At 39.8% G+C, this 15,741-nt stretch overlaps 1 protein-coding gene across 19 annotated transcripts in view; it reads right to left on the minus strand.

The window, feature by feature from the left end:
- Positions 1–1,460: 1,460 nt before the first annotated feature.
- RAPGEF2 (Rap guanine nucleotide exchange factor 2) overlaps positions 1,461–15,741 on the minus strand; it is a 302,566-nt gene continuing 288,285 nt past the window's right edge. For 7 of the 19 annotated variants that reach the window (XM_089777951.1, XM_089777944.1, XM_089777946.1 and 4 more), the window contains 6 exons: positions 15,155–15,307; positions 13,720–13,842; positions 10,000–10,225; positions 8,446–9,005; positions 4,231–4,536; positions 1,461–2,114 (listed from right to left, as the gene is read on the minus strand). In XM_089777951.1, the coding sequence (XP_089634077.1) occupies positions 2,068–2,114; positions 4,231–4,536; positions 8,446–9,005; positions 10,000–10,225; positions 13,720–13,842; positions 15,155–15,307 (1,415 nt within the window). In that variant the 3' untranslated portion in view covers positions 1,461–2,067. Of the gene's footprint in view, positions 3,448–4,230; positions 4,537–8,445; positions 9,006–9,999; positions 10,226–13,719; positions 13,843–15,154; positions 15,308–15,741 lie in introns of all 19 variants that reach the window. The other 12 variants (XM_075930132.2, XM_075930133.2, XM_089777955.1 and 9 more) reach the window with 6 other exon arrangements.

The raw sequence follows: 15,741 nt of genomic DNA on the forward strand, positions 1-15,741 counted from the left end.
CTGGTTGCGCCCACTGTTGTTGGTACAGATGGGACGGACTGCGACGCCGGGAGCGAGACTGGTGTCGAGAGCAGGATCGGGAGCCCCTCGACGACCAAGTGGACTCTGCCTCGGAGTCGGACGAATACTCCAAGCCAGGGCCGACGTGGGCGCCGAAGAAGCTGCTGCCTGTGTGGCCAAGGATTCGGGCTTACCGTGGTGCCGAGGTGGAGGCATGGTGGCACGGGCGTCCCGTGCGGAGGTAGGTGCCGCAGGGGCCGGGCAATGGTACTGCACCATGCCAGGTGCTGCGTCCCGGGAGGACTCTCTTCTCTAAAACAGTAACTTTCATTTGTAAACAATACTGGAGACTTTTTCTTAAAAAAATACAAGCCAAATATAACCAATGGATAGGCTAAGAAAAAAATTTTTAAACTTGTCTCCTGTACCCAATAGCTAGAGTTCATAATATCCACAAAAGAACAAACACTTGTGACATCATATCATATAGCCCAATGTCTGTGACTCTGTAATGCTGAAATGCTGGCTGTTCCCTCTGGGCAGCGCTGTTGCCTCCCGCCGTGGCACTGGACTGACTTCTGCACCACTCAGACGGGACACCGCACGGGAGCAAGCAGCACAAAGGGGTCATTTGGGGTCCACACTCCCCATGCAGCATGGGAGTGCTGCATGGGGAACGCGGGGCTCAAATGGCTGCTTGCTCCCACACGGTGGCCTGGCTGAGCGGCGCAGAAGTCAGCCGAGCGCCACGGCGGGAGGCGGCACACACGCCCAGAGGGCGGGGCCTGGATGAGTGTGCATCCCTGACGGAGACAGAGGAGAGCAGAGAGAAAGTGAGGGGCAGGAGGAGGGGGAGAAGAGAAAGAGAGACACGGAGAGAGAGGCAGAGGGCAGAGTAGAGCTGAGAGGGGAGAGGAGGTGGAAGAGACAGAGAGAGAGACCGGAGGCTCAGAAGAGAAGACCCAAGTGGAGGAAAGACCTGAAAACCCCGTCTTTTGGCGGGCTAATTGGCTAGTTATATAGATTACAGCATCTGGCTTTCATTAAAAGGGGCACTCTCAGGTACTTTTCATTACCCATAATAGGTTCAAGTTTCTAAGAAGGTAATATTTCTTTCCATACTTCTCCCTGCACCAAATTTTATAAATATAGATTCATTGCCCCATGAGTCTTACAGTGTATCCAGCCAACTCAGCCCTTCTTGTCTGGACCTCAACAGCAATGATGTCAGTTTAATACTTGCCATTCTAATGCCTCTGATGGCCATTTTGGGTTAGTAATGGACAAACTAATTTACTGGCAATAAAACAATAGGTTTAAAAAAAAACACCCCTTCAGTATTGAGCCTGTTACTTGACAGTATTCCTTTAATATTCATAGATAGCAAAGTAAATTTTAAAAATTGAATTTGCTCAAATATGATGAACCTGTAAAATAGGTAAGAATCAATACTGACTTCATTAATGTTATATTTATTTATTTTTCAGCTTCATACAAATTGGATGTAGAAGCATAAACATAGTACATTTCTACCATTTTCAACAAAAATATAACCAATATGTACAATTATTGTATTAAAAATACAAAAGGGATACAGACTCCACCAATGTCTTTCTAAAAGACATACAGGTACAAGTAGTATCAAAAGTATGAGGAAATAACCAGTTAATTGTACATTCTGCACTTGACATCACAGAGTGAACTGAGATTAGCAGTCCTATGGTCTACAATTACTTAATGCGTATATAATATTTGTGCAACTGGTGATAGAGCTAGGTTTCTGTCTTTCTATATGCACATGAGGTCCATAGCCTATATAATAAAACTGGCAAATAATGCATATTACATGTAAATTACAAATTCATAATTGACAATGTGATATATAAGCAAATAGACAAAAGCCATGATTACAAGAGAGAGAATAATTAAATAAAGCACTGACATTGTTTGATACAGTGAAAAAACACTGCGATTTGATCTTTGAAGTTGAAGATATTTACGTTTATCTACTGATCAATATGATCAGCTGAGTTCAATGGAAAAAAAAAATCCAAGACCAGCAGTTCCTCACATTTGAGTACTACTCGGATTGGCAGCCTTCACTTTTCCGGAGTCTGTGCAAAAACAACACAAAAATAGAGGGGAAGGGTCATTTCAGTCATTACAGGGTTATAGCAGCTGTGAGCAGGTGGTTGCTACACATTGGCCTTCTCTACACATGCAGTGTTCCGTAAAGCCATTAACAGTTGTGACTATTTCTGCATCGCAAAGGCTGGCATATCTAAAGGTGTTTTTTTCATAATTTAAAGGCTTGTTTATTTCCTAATGCCACGTCAATAAAGAGATTAGATCAGTAATAACAGCTGACATTAGCTGTGACATCCCAAAATTGCCTTCACTGCAATGTTATCCAGTTAATTTTTCTCAATGTAACTAAACTTCTAACCACAGTAAAACAAAAATATAATTTAAAAGTGGGGTCTGTCATCTGTCTCATTTGAATAGGACTTTTTTTTTACACTATGCCATCCTGTACTCCACAAGGCACAGGTATACACATTGTATTGTACAAACAATACAAGTTGTCCTGTTTTCCTCCATTTTGCAAGCACTTCCTTTTGCATTGATGCTACACTCATTTTACAATACCAGTTATCCTATGATTTACAAACTTTCTAAGACTCCAGGGTGGGGCAATTTAAGAGTAGAGCTAGGTGGCCAATGAAAGGCTGTACGCCATAACCCTTGCTGCCTTCCATTCTGCCCTGCTCAGCCATGTCAGTTTTGTTTTTAGGAGCCCAGGCTGGCAACCCTACTAAAAAGTATGGAATAATACTGTAATTATTATGTAGGTGTAACATTTGCTCTCTGAACACAACAACATACAGCACTAACAAAGGCATTGTAAACAAGCAAACAAGCATTGTATACTTGAAGATTTCAATGTATTTTTCTCTTTTGTACTTAAAGGCTCAATGTAGTTTGACAATTAGCTTATCTCATTATCCCAACGAGACAAAGTGCTAGAATTGTGATTAAAATCTAAAAGGAAGATTTAAAAACCCTTCCAGGCATTGGGAAGTGCAGCCAGAGTTAATCATCTTGATGTGATGATCTTGCAATTTGGAATGATACTGTGTGATGTGGCAGACAGCGACAGTGGTAGCTTGGAGACTGCTGCACTGTGCATTTCAAGCAACACAGTTTGAAAAGTGCCAGGGCGATTTCTTCACAGTATTTCACATGCAAGGGGAATGGGGGAGGAAGGAGGGGAGAAGAAGCCCCATGCTGCTTTAAGGCAGGGAAGGAGGCAAATAGGTCTACCATCCTTTAATTATAGTTCCAAGGCTCCTATACTAGGGACGTCTTCTTGTGCTCTCCTTTAAGGTGGCTCACTCTGGATCCAGAAAAGCCCCAATTCTTAGACGGCAGAGACTTGTTCATCTTCTGCAAACAATAGAATGGGGGGGGGAAGGAAATAAATTCATCAGTTTAAAACTAAATTGCTATTGAATGAAATAAATTTGCTGTGTTCACACATATTTCATTCTTCTGTAAAAATTAAGCATATAATTATTTGCTATGGGTAACTATTTTTCCTTCCCTTTTCCCTTAAGGTAAAATGATCTCAGAATCATACATTCAAAACATGTTTTGTTATTTTAAATGAAGAAAGCCAGCTTTAAATATAGTACCATATTTGGGTGGGTTTGGCTTTTCCTTCACCTGGAAAACACAACATTCTGCCAGAAACTACTACATCTTCAATAGCTCAGTGAGGTATCTTGTGGTTGGCTCTAGTTGTAGTTGGCCACAAACCACTTCATTTTCAAACATTTTTATTTAAATTAAAACTACTGAGGCCAAAGTGGCTTATAGCCTTGTTCACTGGTGGAAACAACAAAGCATGAGAGTAAATTCATAAATTCTCTCAGACACATGAAAATTTGTGAAAAATTAATGAAGCTTAAAATATTTCCTTGGTATGGTCAGGTACAGAGGTCAAGTAAATAAAGACTGCACAAAACTTCTATCAATATTTTAAAAAATATATTTAGACTCTCTTCCATAAAACAGTAGTTAGAAACAAAAATGTAAAACCCCCTTTAAAATTCATAGATGGAAAATGATTAAATTTAGTGCCAGAATTTCCAATGCATGTGCAAGTGCTTGTGGATTGTTTAAATCTAGCCTTTACTTAATGTTTTGAAAACATTACTAGAAATTTACCATCTTCCTCTGTGGAAAACCCTTGAGATGGATAGTGAGCAAGACGTGGGTCTGACTCATTTGGTTTGTGCCACTGAGGTTTGTTACCAGGCTTGCCAGCTGAATGACTGTGCGATTGCTGCGGCAAAGTTGAAGTCCCCTGGGTTTCACATGTCCGTGCCACCATCCTAGACCTCTGAAGTGCTACGTTGTAATCTGGAGGTTTTCTGGTTGGATGGGAAATGCCTTCCGCAAAGTCTGCAATAGGTATTCCTACATAGCCAGGAGGAGTTGGAGGTGGTTCTCGATATCGACCTTCTTTTCGTGCTGCAGAAAAATAATACGCTACCGTAAGAGATCGTAACTGCAGAAAAATATGCTCAAAACAGAATTTGAGCAACAAGAAAGATATATATGAACCAACCCAAGACCTAATCCAACTACAAACAGATTAAGATTTAAGTAAGATTTATATTATTTATACACACACACACACACACACACTCACACGCACACACACACACACACGCCTTTAAATAGGAATAATTTAAGAAACACTTTTAGTAAAACAAAGTAGATATAGCATGACTGTGCTTCCCTCTTGCAGGCAATGGTATACTTGGGTACATCAGTCCCTGACTTTTAGTAGATTACTGTCTGCACAGTGTTTTGAAAATGTAAAATTTACACGAATGCCAAGCAACAATGTAAGTACAGAATAATTAATGTTTAAAGCAAAACCTTTCTAAAATCATTCATGACATGGAAAAAGAAAAACCATAATGGAAATATCTTTCACTGATATTTTGTCACAATTCACACTTCTACTATTAAACCTTTTTAAAATGAGGACTATGTTTGTAGTATTGAATCTGTGTTAGTCACAGGATATTATCCATCAATTTCCTATCTGTAGATAATTCAACCCTTTAGGGAAAGGATAGCATCATATGTTTGTTCAGGATTGGTCAAACTGTCAACACAGAGGACAAATGAAATGCACATATATTGAAAAAAAGCTTCTAATCCTCTGGTATAGAACACCAGATGCACAGCATGAACTATTACAGTATGGTGTTTTTGAGACTACATCTAGAGTTTCTAGAAATGTTAGCAAACATGCAGCCAATGCATTTATGAAGTATGACAGAACAGATCTGTTACATCTTCCTATTTATATGAATGGATAATGCATAGTTTCTTTTTTCTTATAGCTGAGAGGATGGTAAATCTCCTAGAAAGAGCTGTCTCAATATTATACAGTGTGAAATCCACCATGTTAAAATAGGAATCTACTAATATACCAAGTCCGTTCTACCACGTGCTGATGGTGCCTAATGACATTACGAATAGGAAGAAAAATGGTCCTACCATAGGTACTAATCTATAACACAAGGATGAACAATTATGCTTGGATAGTGGCTCTTTTCCAAATGGGATTTGTGAAGCGGGTGCGTGGAAGAAATTTTAAAGATGAACTCTGACAAGCTGCCACTAAATTAGCAGGTTGACCTCACTTCACCATACCTCCATCTGTCTCCTTATTTTCAACCCCACTCACATCCCTCCTCCCCACCCCCCGACATAGTTATACAGCTGCTGCTGTTCTTGATCACAGTGATTGATTGCCTACATAGGATCAATATAGAATTAAATTGATATATCCATGGTAAGATCATTTATACTGCTTCTGAGAGAAGAGCTGTGCATGGATAATAATCATACAGAAGCAAGTCTCCATTGATGCTGAATTGAAGTGGAAACATGGACCGATGACTAGGGAGGAGTATAAATACAGGCAGTCCCTGGGTTACGTACAAGATAGGGACTGTAGGTTTGTTCTTAAGTTGAATCTGTATGTAAGTCGGAACTGGCATCAGCCGCTGCTGAAACTGATCCGCGGACCAGGGAGACGCAGAGCAGCTTTTCTTGCCCCAGAGTACACGGGCGGCGGGACCGCGAGGTACCGCAGTCCGTGTCCTCCGGGGCGAGAAAAGCCGCGTTTGTAACCGCGGATCCGACATAAGTCGGATCCGCATAAGTCGGAGACTGCCTGTATTCTTCTTGAGCATGCAGGGGTATAATTAGGAAGGCCAAAGTGCATAGAAAGGAATGTGAAGGGTAACAAGAAAGGTTTCTACAAGCATATTAGCAATAACAGCGGGTAAGGAAAGGTTGGGATCATTACTGGATGCGGGAGGTAATCTAATGATACATCAAGTGGAAAAAGCTGCTTTTTTTGCTTCTGTCTTCACAGACAAGGTCAGCTCTCAAGGTACTGCACTAGGCAACACAGTAGGGGAAGAAAGTGGGAAACCCTCAGTGGAGAAAGAACAGGTTAAGAACTATTTAGAAAAGTTGGACATACACAAATCCATGGGGCTGAATTTAATGCATCCAAGGGTGCTAAGGAAGTTGGCAGATGTCATTGTAGACCCCTTAGCCATTATCTCTGAAAACTTGTGGCGGTCAGGGGAGATCCTGGACAATTGGAAAAAGACAAATGTAGTGCCAGTCTTTAAAAAAGGGAAGAAAAATCAAGGAATGGATCCTCAAAAAATCCATTTTTAAGCACTTGGAAGAGAGGAGAGTGATCAGGAATAGTCAACATTGATTCACCAAGGGCAAGTCAGGCCTGATCATCCTGACTGTATTCTATGACAAGGTAACTGGGTCTGTGGACATGGCAAAGGTAGTGGACATACCTTGACTTTAGAGGTCAAGGTCTCCCACAGCATTCTTGCCAGCAAGTTAAGGAAGTATGGATTGAATAAATGGACTGTAAGGCGGACAGACAGCTGGCTACATTGTCGGGTTCGATGGGTAGTGATCAACAGCTCGATGTTAAGAACTATTTAGAAATGGTTGGTATCAAGTGGAGTGCCCCAGGAGTCAGTTTTAGGCCCACTTTTGTTCAACATCTTTATTTTATTAATGACCTGGATGAGGGGATGGATTGCACCCTCAACAAGTTTGTGGATGACACTAATCTAGAGGAAGAGGTAGATAAATTGGAGGTTAGGGATAGAGTCTAGCGTGACCTACACAAAGTGCAGGATTGGGCCAAAAGAAACCTGATGAGGTTCAAAAAAGATAAATGCATTGTCGCAAAAGAAATCTGATGAGGTTCAAAAAAGATAAATTCAGAGCTCTGCACTTGGAATGGAAGAACCCCAAGCACTGTAGCAGGCTGGTGACCGATTGGCTAAGCAGTAGTTTGGCAGAAAAGGACCTGAGGATTACAGTGAATGAGAGCTGGATATGAGTCAACAGTGTGCCCTTGTAGCCAAGAAGGCTAATGGCATATTAGGGTGCATTAGGAGGAGCATTTCCAGCAGATCTGATTATTTCCCTTTATTCGGCACTTGTGAGGCCACCTCTGGAGTAATGTATCAGTTTTCCTCTGGAGTATTGTGTCCAGTTCTGGGGCCCCCACTACAGAAAGGATGTGGATACTTTGGAGAAAGTACAGTGGAGAGCAACAAAAATGATTGGGAGCTGGAGCACATGATCTACGAAGAGAGACTGAGGGATCTGGGCTTGTTTAGTCCACAGAACAGAAGAGCGAGGGGGGATTTGATAGCCACCTTTAACTACCTGAAGGGGTTTTCCAAAGATGATGGAGGCAGGCTGTTCTCAATAGTGACAGATGGCAGAATGAGGAGCAATGGTCTCAAGATGCAGTGGAGGAAGTCTAGGTTGGATATTAGGAAAAACCATTTTATTAGGAGAGAGGTCGAACACTAGAACTGGTTACATAGGGACGTGGTGGAATCTCCATCTTTAGATGTTTTTAAGTCCCAGTTTGACAAAGCCCTGCCTGGGATGATTTAGTTGGGATTGGTCCTGCTTTATGCAGGGGGTTGAACTTGATGATCTCCTGAGGTCTCTTCCAACACTTTGATACTTTGGTGCCTTATTTCAGTCACCTGAGTTTGAAAACGGTGACCTAAGTATATTATCATCTCAAAATACCAATCTCCAAGACCAGAATCATTTTCTTGATTTTACGGCTTTTGAGATGGAAGTACAAAAGGCCACATAACTCATGAATGAGAATCTATAAAGTGATGCTTTCCTCAGCAGTAAACATGCAACTCAAGAGCAAAATTTGAGAGAAACTACTTGTGCTTTTTGCTTTAAAAACAAATCAGATTAAAGCAAAATACTTAAATAGTGAATTCATATCTATATGTAAATTAATAGGATACTTTCCGGTAAAAAAATACAACTTACCAATAAGCCCCTTTGCACTACTTGATGATACAGCTATATGAGAGGGCATGGGAGCTGGCTTTGACTCCTCTGCTGTTACAGATGTTATGCTACTGGTTTCAGCTTCCATTGAAACATCCTTCCCACCCCTCCGCTTTATGGTACCAGTATCACCTTCTGAGTCCTCTCCCCAGTAGCCTGTTGAGGATGCCCAGCTTGCTCTGGACTGTGCTTGATCAAGGCCCTCCCTACCTTGACTCTGCCTGCCATATTTTGTGCCATGATCAGGGAACATCATCTGGTCCATATGACTGCCTGAGGCCCACAATCCTGCCCCATCGCCTGAACTATCGAAATGAATATGTCCAAAAGGAAGAGTCTCCCAGCTTCTCTGGTGCTGTATTGTCTGTATGTTGTCATGAGAACCGCTTGAGCAAGAAGTCCAGCTGCCACGGCCACTGTCTGCAGCATCAAGTGAAGTGCGATCCCCCTGATCCTGTGATAGCTCCTCTGTACTGGGAGAAGAAAGCACTGTTGCTCCAGCATACAGGCCTCTGTTCTCTGACAGCGGTGCATATGATCTATATGTAAATTAGAAAGGAAGAGAAATTTGGCAATGGCATAATCAGTGACAATCAGTAAATCAGTGTCAGAAATCTAAAGCAATTCATTACTTTACAAACAAATGATAGTTAATGAAAACCACAGAGGACACAAGTATCATCTACAGCATATCAGAGGGGTAGCCAGGTTAGTCTGACTCTGCAAAAATGAGAAGTCCTGTGACACTTTATAGACTAACAGATTTATTGGAGCATAAGCTTTTGTGGGCAAAGATCCACTTCATCAGGTGCACGTAGTGGAGGATGCGGCCCACTTCTAGAAGCTGATATGGAAGTGTGGACACCAAGAGAAGAGACACTGCTTTTGTAGCTGGCTAGCCATTCACTATAAATCACTACATTGAATGGCTAGCCAACTATAAAAGCAGTTTCTCCTCTCTTAGTGTTCACACTTCCACATCAGCTGCTAGAAGTGGGCCACATCCTCCCTGACTGAATTGACCTCGTCATCTCTGGCCTTCCTCTTGATTGGTACTCCTTTCTTTTCATGTGCTTGTATATTTATACCTGCCTCTGGAATTTCCACTACATGCATCTGACAAAGTGGGTCTTTGCCCACAAAAGTTTATGCTCCAATAAATCTGATTGTCTATAAGGTACCATAGAAGTTCTCATTGTTTCTACAGCACAGTTTCCCTATATTCAAAGTTTAATGTAATTTGTATTAATGACTTGGCGAATTTCTTTCTGTAAGGCTATCTTAACATAGCTCTTCAGTCCTTACTAAAAGGTATTGATGACAATGTGACATACATGGGATTTGGTTGAAAGTCCCCCCACTACCAATCTGTAAAATAAGAACAATACTGTACTTAAAATACTTCCTGTTACAACACTATCCCACTACAATGGAGGTAAGCTAAAGGATAGAAAGCAAGTCTCTCACAAAAGTGGGAAAATTTCTACACAGATGCAGAGGTTTCTTTTAATGTAAACATACATAAATTCTTACCCTAAACTGTATTGATCTGGTTCAATCATGGGTCTTCTATCAATTCTCCCCACACCAAGATTAGTCTCCACAATGCTGACAGAATGCCTCTGTCTCCTCTCATCATGCAGTGAGACTGGCATGGAGTCAAATGAAGAATTGCTGACAATACTAGATCTGGAAGAAATTTCGCTGTGACCAGAATCTGAAAAGTTATCCACTGTGCCACTAGGAGCCAAAGTATAACCTGCATACAGAACAGAACAACATTAAATACATATTCTAAAAATTTACAACAAAATGACTTCTTAAAAAATTTCAACCATTAGCATAGATAGTATCAATACTATTGGAGCAAACAATTACAGATACATTTCAGCAAGAAGAGCAGCACTGCATGCGACAAAAGCATGCAATGGGACCATCATTTAAATGTGGCTGTACTAAACGTAGGTTTAAAGATCAGCGGCAACATGAAATATTTGTATTTGTAAAAGTTTGATCTCTTCTTCACAAAATTACCAACAAATGTATTACTTCCCACTTCTAGAATTACATGAAAACATTTCCTTTTATGGGATTTAACACCCAGTCTTGCAGTACTGTTTACATCTATGTATGTTAACACAGAATATGGGAGGAGGGATGGTTGGAACATAGGAACTGCCATGCTGGATGAGGTCAGTGGCCCATGTAGTCCAGGAATCTCTTCTCAACATTGGCTACTCAGGGAAAAGGGCAAAATACTCTGCATTACACCCTCAGTTCTTCCTAACATCCCAATATTTAAAGTTTGCCTGAAGTCCTGAAGCATGACGAGTTATTTTCCTTCTATACCTTTAAGTATTTGCAATAACAACTCTGGACTTACATGTTGTTATCTATATAAATATCTTACCTTAAAAAAAATTCTGCTATGCTTTTGGCTTCAGATATACCTGCACTACATTCCACAAACTAGTTGTAGAAAAGGATTTTATTTTACCAGTTTTGCATTTACCACCTTCCGAGTTCACATTATGAAACAAGGTGAACAGAAGATCCAGTTCTACTATCACCTCTCTAACAGTAATTTTTTATCCTATCCCTTCTTATTCATCTCATTTGTGAGGTAACCAATCCTAATCTTTTCAGTCTAAATCCCCTTCCATAATTCTTCCATAGCCTTTTGGGGGGAGTATGACCAGAACAGAACACAATATTTTAGATGAGGATTTTACACTGATTTAAATAATGCTTTAGTATTTTCCTTATTCTCCATCCCATCTCTTGGTCCCTTTCTAACATTTGGTTTATTTTCTCCACCACTGGCTGTATTTGTTTTGGAAACAAGCAAGTGAAAACAAAGTATTTAGGAAACACCACCATTTTTACAATAGCGACGAGGAGTCCTGTGGCACCTTATAGACTAACTGAAGTGTAGGAGCATAAGCTTTCGTGGGCAAAGACCCACTTCGTCAGATGAATGCATGCATGCATCTGACGAAGTGGGTCTTTGCCCACGAAAGCTTATGCTCCTACACTTCAGTTAGTCTATAAGGTGCCACAGGACTCCTCGTCGCTTTTGCAGATTCAGACTAACACGGCTACCCCTCTGATACTTGACATTTTTACAATGTTACTGGGGATTTCTTTTAGTTGATGACAGAAAGTAAACAATTGAACACCTAATTCTGCAGTTTAAAATTATTTCCAACGGATATGTGTACAGTATAGATAAAACAGAGTATAGCTTCTGCCCTCTGTCTCATATCACAATGGAATTAAGTATTTAGAAAAATTTGGAAAAATTAAAAGGTGGCAAACTCAAAATTGATAATACAAAATACTTGTTCATACAGTGTGAAACTTGCATGTGGAACTCATTGCCATAGGAACTGAGGTATAGAAAGTAGCAAGAATTAAAAAGGAAATCAACATTTCTTGTATAAAAATATCCAGAGTTACAGTAGTTAAGATAACAGAAATTTTGGATGGGATATTAAGCCACATACTTCAGGGTTTAAACCAATCTCTAACAGAGATCAGGATGGGACCTACTTATTGTACCTAGTGCTGGTTTTTTAAAGCTTCCTCTGACACTTTTGGTACTGATCACTGACAGACAAAATACAGGACCATATGTATTAAGTTTGATAGTATGCCAATTCCTTATTCATACACTCCAATATATTATTCATACAACCTTCACCATCTTATCCAAAAAGGTTTCCAATATATGTTCCACTTACGTGAGGTGTTACAAGAGTCATTTCCTCTAAGACAAAGTCACTTACTTTAGCATGCTCTCTCATTTTGTCTCTATGTTTTTTGCCAAGAGTGAAGAATACTTTGGTAGTGGGGTTGTTTGCATGATAGCATAGAACATAGCAGTCAATTCATTTTGCATGTAAAGGACTGATTGCCTTGCAAATCTGGGCCTTGATTATAGAACTGCATGTGAGATTTGTCAGCTGAAACTGACATCTACTCCTTTGTTTTCAGGCAGTTAACATTTTCTAGACTATGGCTACAGAAGCGCAGCTGCACCCAAGTCGCTCTACGCTGATGAGAGAGATACTGGCATAAATGATAGTGTAAACATAGATAGTTTATTATGAAATGAGTTATTTAGAAAAGTGAACAAAATCCAGTCAGTCATTTTTTATTCCCTGAGCATGAGAGAAAACACACTGTTTATGCTTTAAAAAAATCCAATCACTACTTTATGGAAAGATAATTCAAAAATGGTTCAAGTATAAAAGTTCAAATATGTGCATGGCAAATGAAAGAGTAAAACAGAGGAGCAGTCCATGATCTTGTAACTGTAATAAACATTTAAATATATCGCACACACAAACAGCTCTCTTATATACAACTTTATGCTACATAAAGCTACACTTTAGGGGCACACTCCAGGGGGAAAAAAAACTGCATTAAACACAGACCTCTGTGCTGAATGCTCCCCACTATCCAGACTCCGAAGAGCCTTCAAAACTGAATCGGTTTATTCAGTCACCTTTCACAACTTTTTAAAATTCTCTTTTGAATTTTCTTGGGTGGCATCTGGTTCACTGACAATATCCCACTGTACTATTATAATGAGATTTTTGGACTGTCTTTTGTCAGATTTAGGATATGGTTAGGGAACCAGTAAGTTGTAACAGAGCTTCAGAGAACACAGGAAAAAAGAAAGATATATAATATAGGTCATTCATCCACAAGCATGAAATTTTTATTTTGGGTTTGCAATTCAACATTAAGCTTCAAAGAGATTTCAGTGGAACTACACAGTTTATGCTAACTGAGGTTCTGTCCCTAACACTGTCAAAGCTGATTAAAGTTTAAAGAGAAAATGTAAGATTAGTTCCTGGTGCCACTAAATCTTGGAAATGCTTTGAAACTTAGAACCATTTTTATGTATTGCTCTTCCAAAAACACAGAATTTCAATTCTTCTCCATATATCTGATCCCAATTCTTTTTTCAATCAATGCACTGGCCTTGATCAAATTCATATAAATTCACACCCTGCTAAAGCTTTTAAGATAAAATAATGCTGAGATCTTAAAAAAACTCAAGCTGATTATCAAAGCCTTTTCTGCACAAGATCCTCCTCCTTCTCACCCTTCGAAAAATTCACTACAGCAGAGCTTTTGGACATATATTTGTACTTTTGAGGGACAGATCAGACCCCCATCCCTTTTAAAGCACTCAGCCAATTGTTCGTATGATCTTTTTCTTTTTGGCTTTGTTAATCCCACCTATCCTATAGGTCCATGGTGCATTGTTATTCTTGTTACTGTTCTCACTTCCAAGAGAAGAGGAGGAACTGGTTAGATCCGACTGTCTGGAGCCATAAGATCTCAGCTGATTGCCACTGGCACCTAGCAACAGGATGAGAAAAGAGTTTAGATATCCATTTGTCAGAAACAGGAGAGAGAGAGAGAGAGTGATACTCATATGCAATGCACACGAGTTTCAATTTCTCGGCATCACAGTGCTATTTTGGTGGATGTTATTACTATAGTGAATTCTAAAACCATCCAAGCTCTATCAAAAATGTGCGCTCCTACTGTGTGGCGGTCAACTCTAGCATAGATTTTTTTATATTCAACTTTCTCTCATGCAGTCATTAAAATTGATTTCTATGTTATTTATGAGAAAATGACCTTGATATTACCCGCTATAGGAATATACTATTCCATTTCTATATTTTTTTATACAAGAAAAGCAAGAGTCTCCACTTTATCTTTTTTTCCTCATAATTTATAATCAAAGCCAGTACAATGAAAAAAAGGAAACAGGACAGAAATTCATCAGGTGTCTTAAATCATCTTGTTTAAACTCATTTGCAGTTTTGGCTGGTCACATTTGACAGTGATCTCTACTAATATATTTTAAGATAATTTTAAATAATTTCACAGAAACCATCTCAGCCAAGAAAGTTTCATTATGCAAAGCCATTTGTCAAATGTCCAGCTTGATTCTTGGGAAGACTAAGATGGCAACATAAAGGAAATGTAATGTGTTAGTGAACGGAGGCTTGAACACTCTAGTTTTTTCATCTTGCTTCGGTCCCTCCTCATCTAGAACAATTGCACAGAAGGTCGGTATGATTTTAATGTGCAGAAGGCTGGGTTAATATACCCAGTGGTTCTGCAGTGTGCTACTGTCACTCCAAACTTCTGCTCATGTATGCTGCCTATGGTAGAAGGCAACTGTTTGTCTTAAGTAGCAGTAAGGAGAGTTGCTTAGCACGATGGCTCCAGGATATTCTAATCACCCTGCCTTGTGATAACAGGATGGCTCTTGAGGCATCTGCTTGGGCATCACTTCTCCCCTCTCCTGTCAATCCTAATGTGGCAGCATAATAATGAAAGGATTTCACACTTAGGTAGCAAGAGTCAAGCTGGGGTGTAAATACAGCCTGCTAATCTGAGTTAGATGTCTGTGTGGATCATACTACCACACACAGAAAGTGCACTTACTCGACTTTCAAACCCATGTAGATTAGTGTGCACTAGTGAACTTTTAATTTGGTAGCAAAATCCACATGAACACAGCTAATGTGCTGTAGATTTATACTCTAGCTTGCCATGCACTGATTTGTTCATTTAGACAAGCAGTTAGTTTACCAGATCACCTGGTAAACTGTGGGTTTCAGGAAAAGAATGAGAAGAATTGCACAGATTATACCTTTTCTTGGAGAGGTCTGCGGTGAAGTGGGAGGAGAAGACAACTGTGAAGATGCATTTGATATTGTGTCTTCAGCTTGCTTCTTATGACGGTCCAAAATCCCCTCTTCAGACAATGAAAGAATTTTCTTTAACGCTTGTGGGGAGTTAATACCTTTAAGGAAGAATAAACAAATGTATGTTTGGATGAAGCTGAAAATACAAATACCTGTTAATTTTACATTGTATTATAGGGACACTGTAAAAATTAAATATTTTCTTCTTTGAGGTACTAATACCACTTTAAGAGAACATGTTTAGCAACGCAACCGCTCTAAATGACGTATCACATTTTCAAAAGCAAATATTGATTGTGAGTACCCAATTTAAGATACCTTGAACAGGCTGGATTTTTGGAGAGCAGATGCACAAACGCTTTGAAAAATCAGGCCCCTTTATGATAGCTCAGATTGGTCACTGAAAAATGGAGGCACCCATCACTAATGGCTTTTGAAAACTTAATCCCCAAATCTAGTGCATCAGCTAGAAGAGAAGCTTCTGCCTGATGGAAATAGGTCTACTACTGAGATGGATAAGCCACCCAGACGT

This window comes from Pelodiscus sinensis, chromosome 4 (assembly GCF_052426305.1).
Source record: "Pelodiscus sinensis isolate ZL-2025 chromosome 4, ASM5242630v1, whole genome shotgun sequence".
NCBI classification, from domain to species: domain Eukaryota; kingdom Metazoa; phylum Chordata; order Testudines; family Trionychidae; genus Pelodiscus; species Pelodiscus sinensis.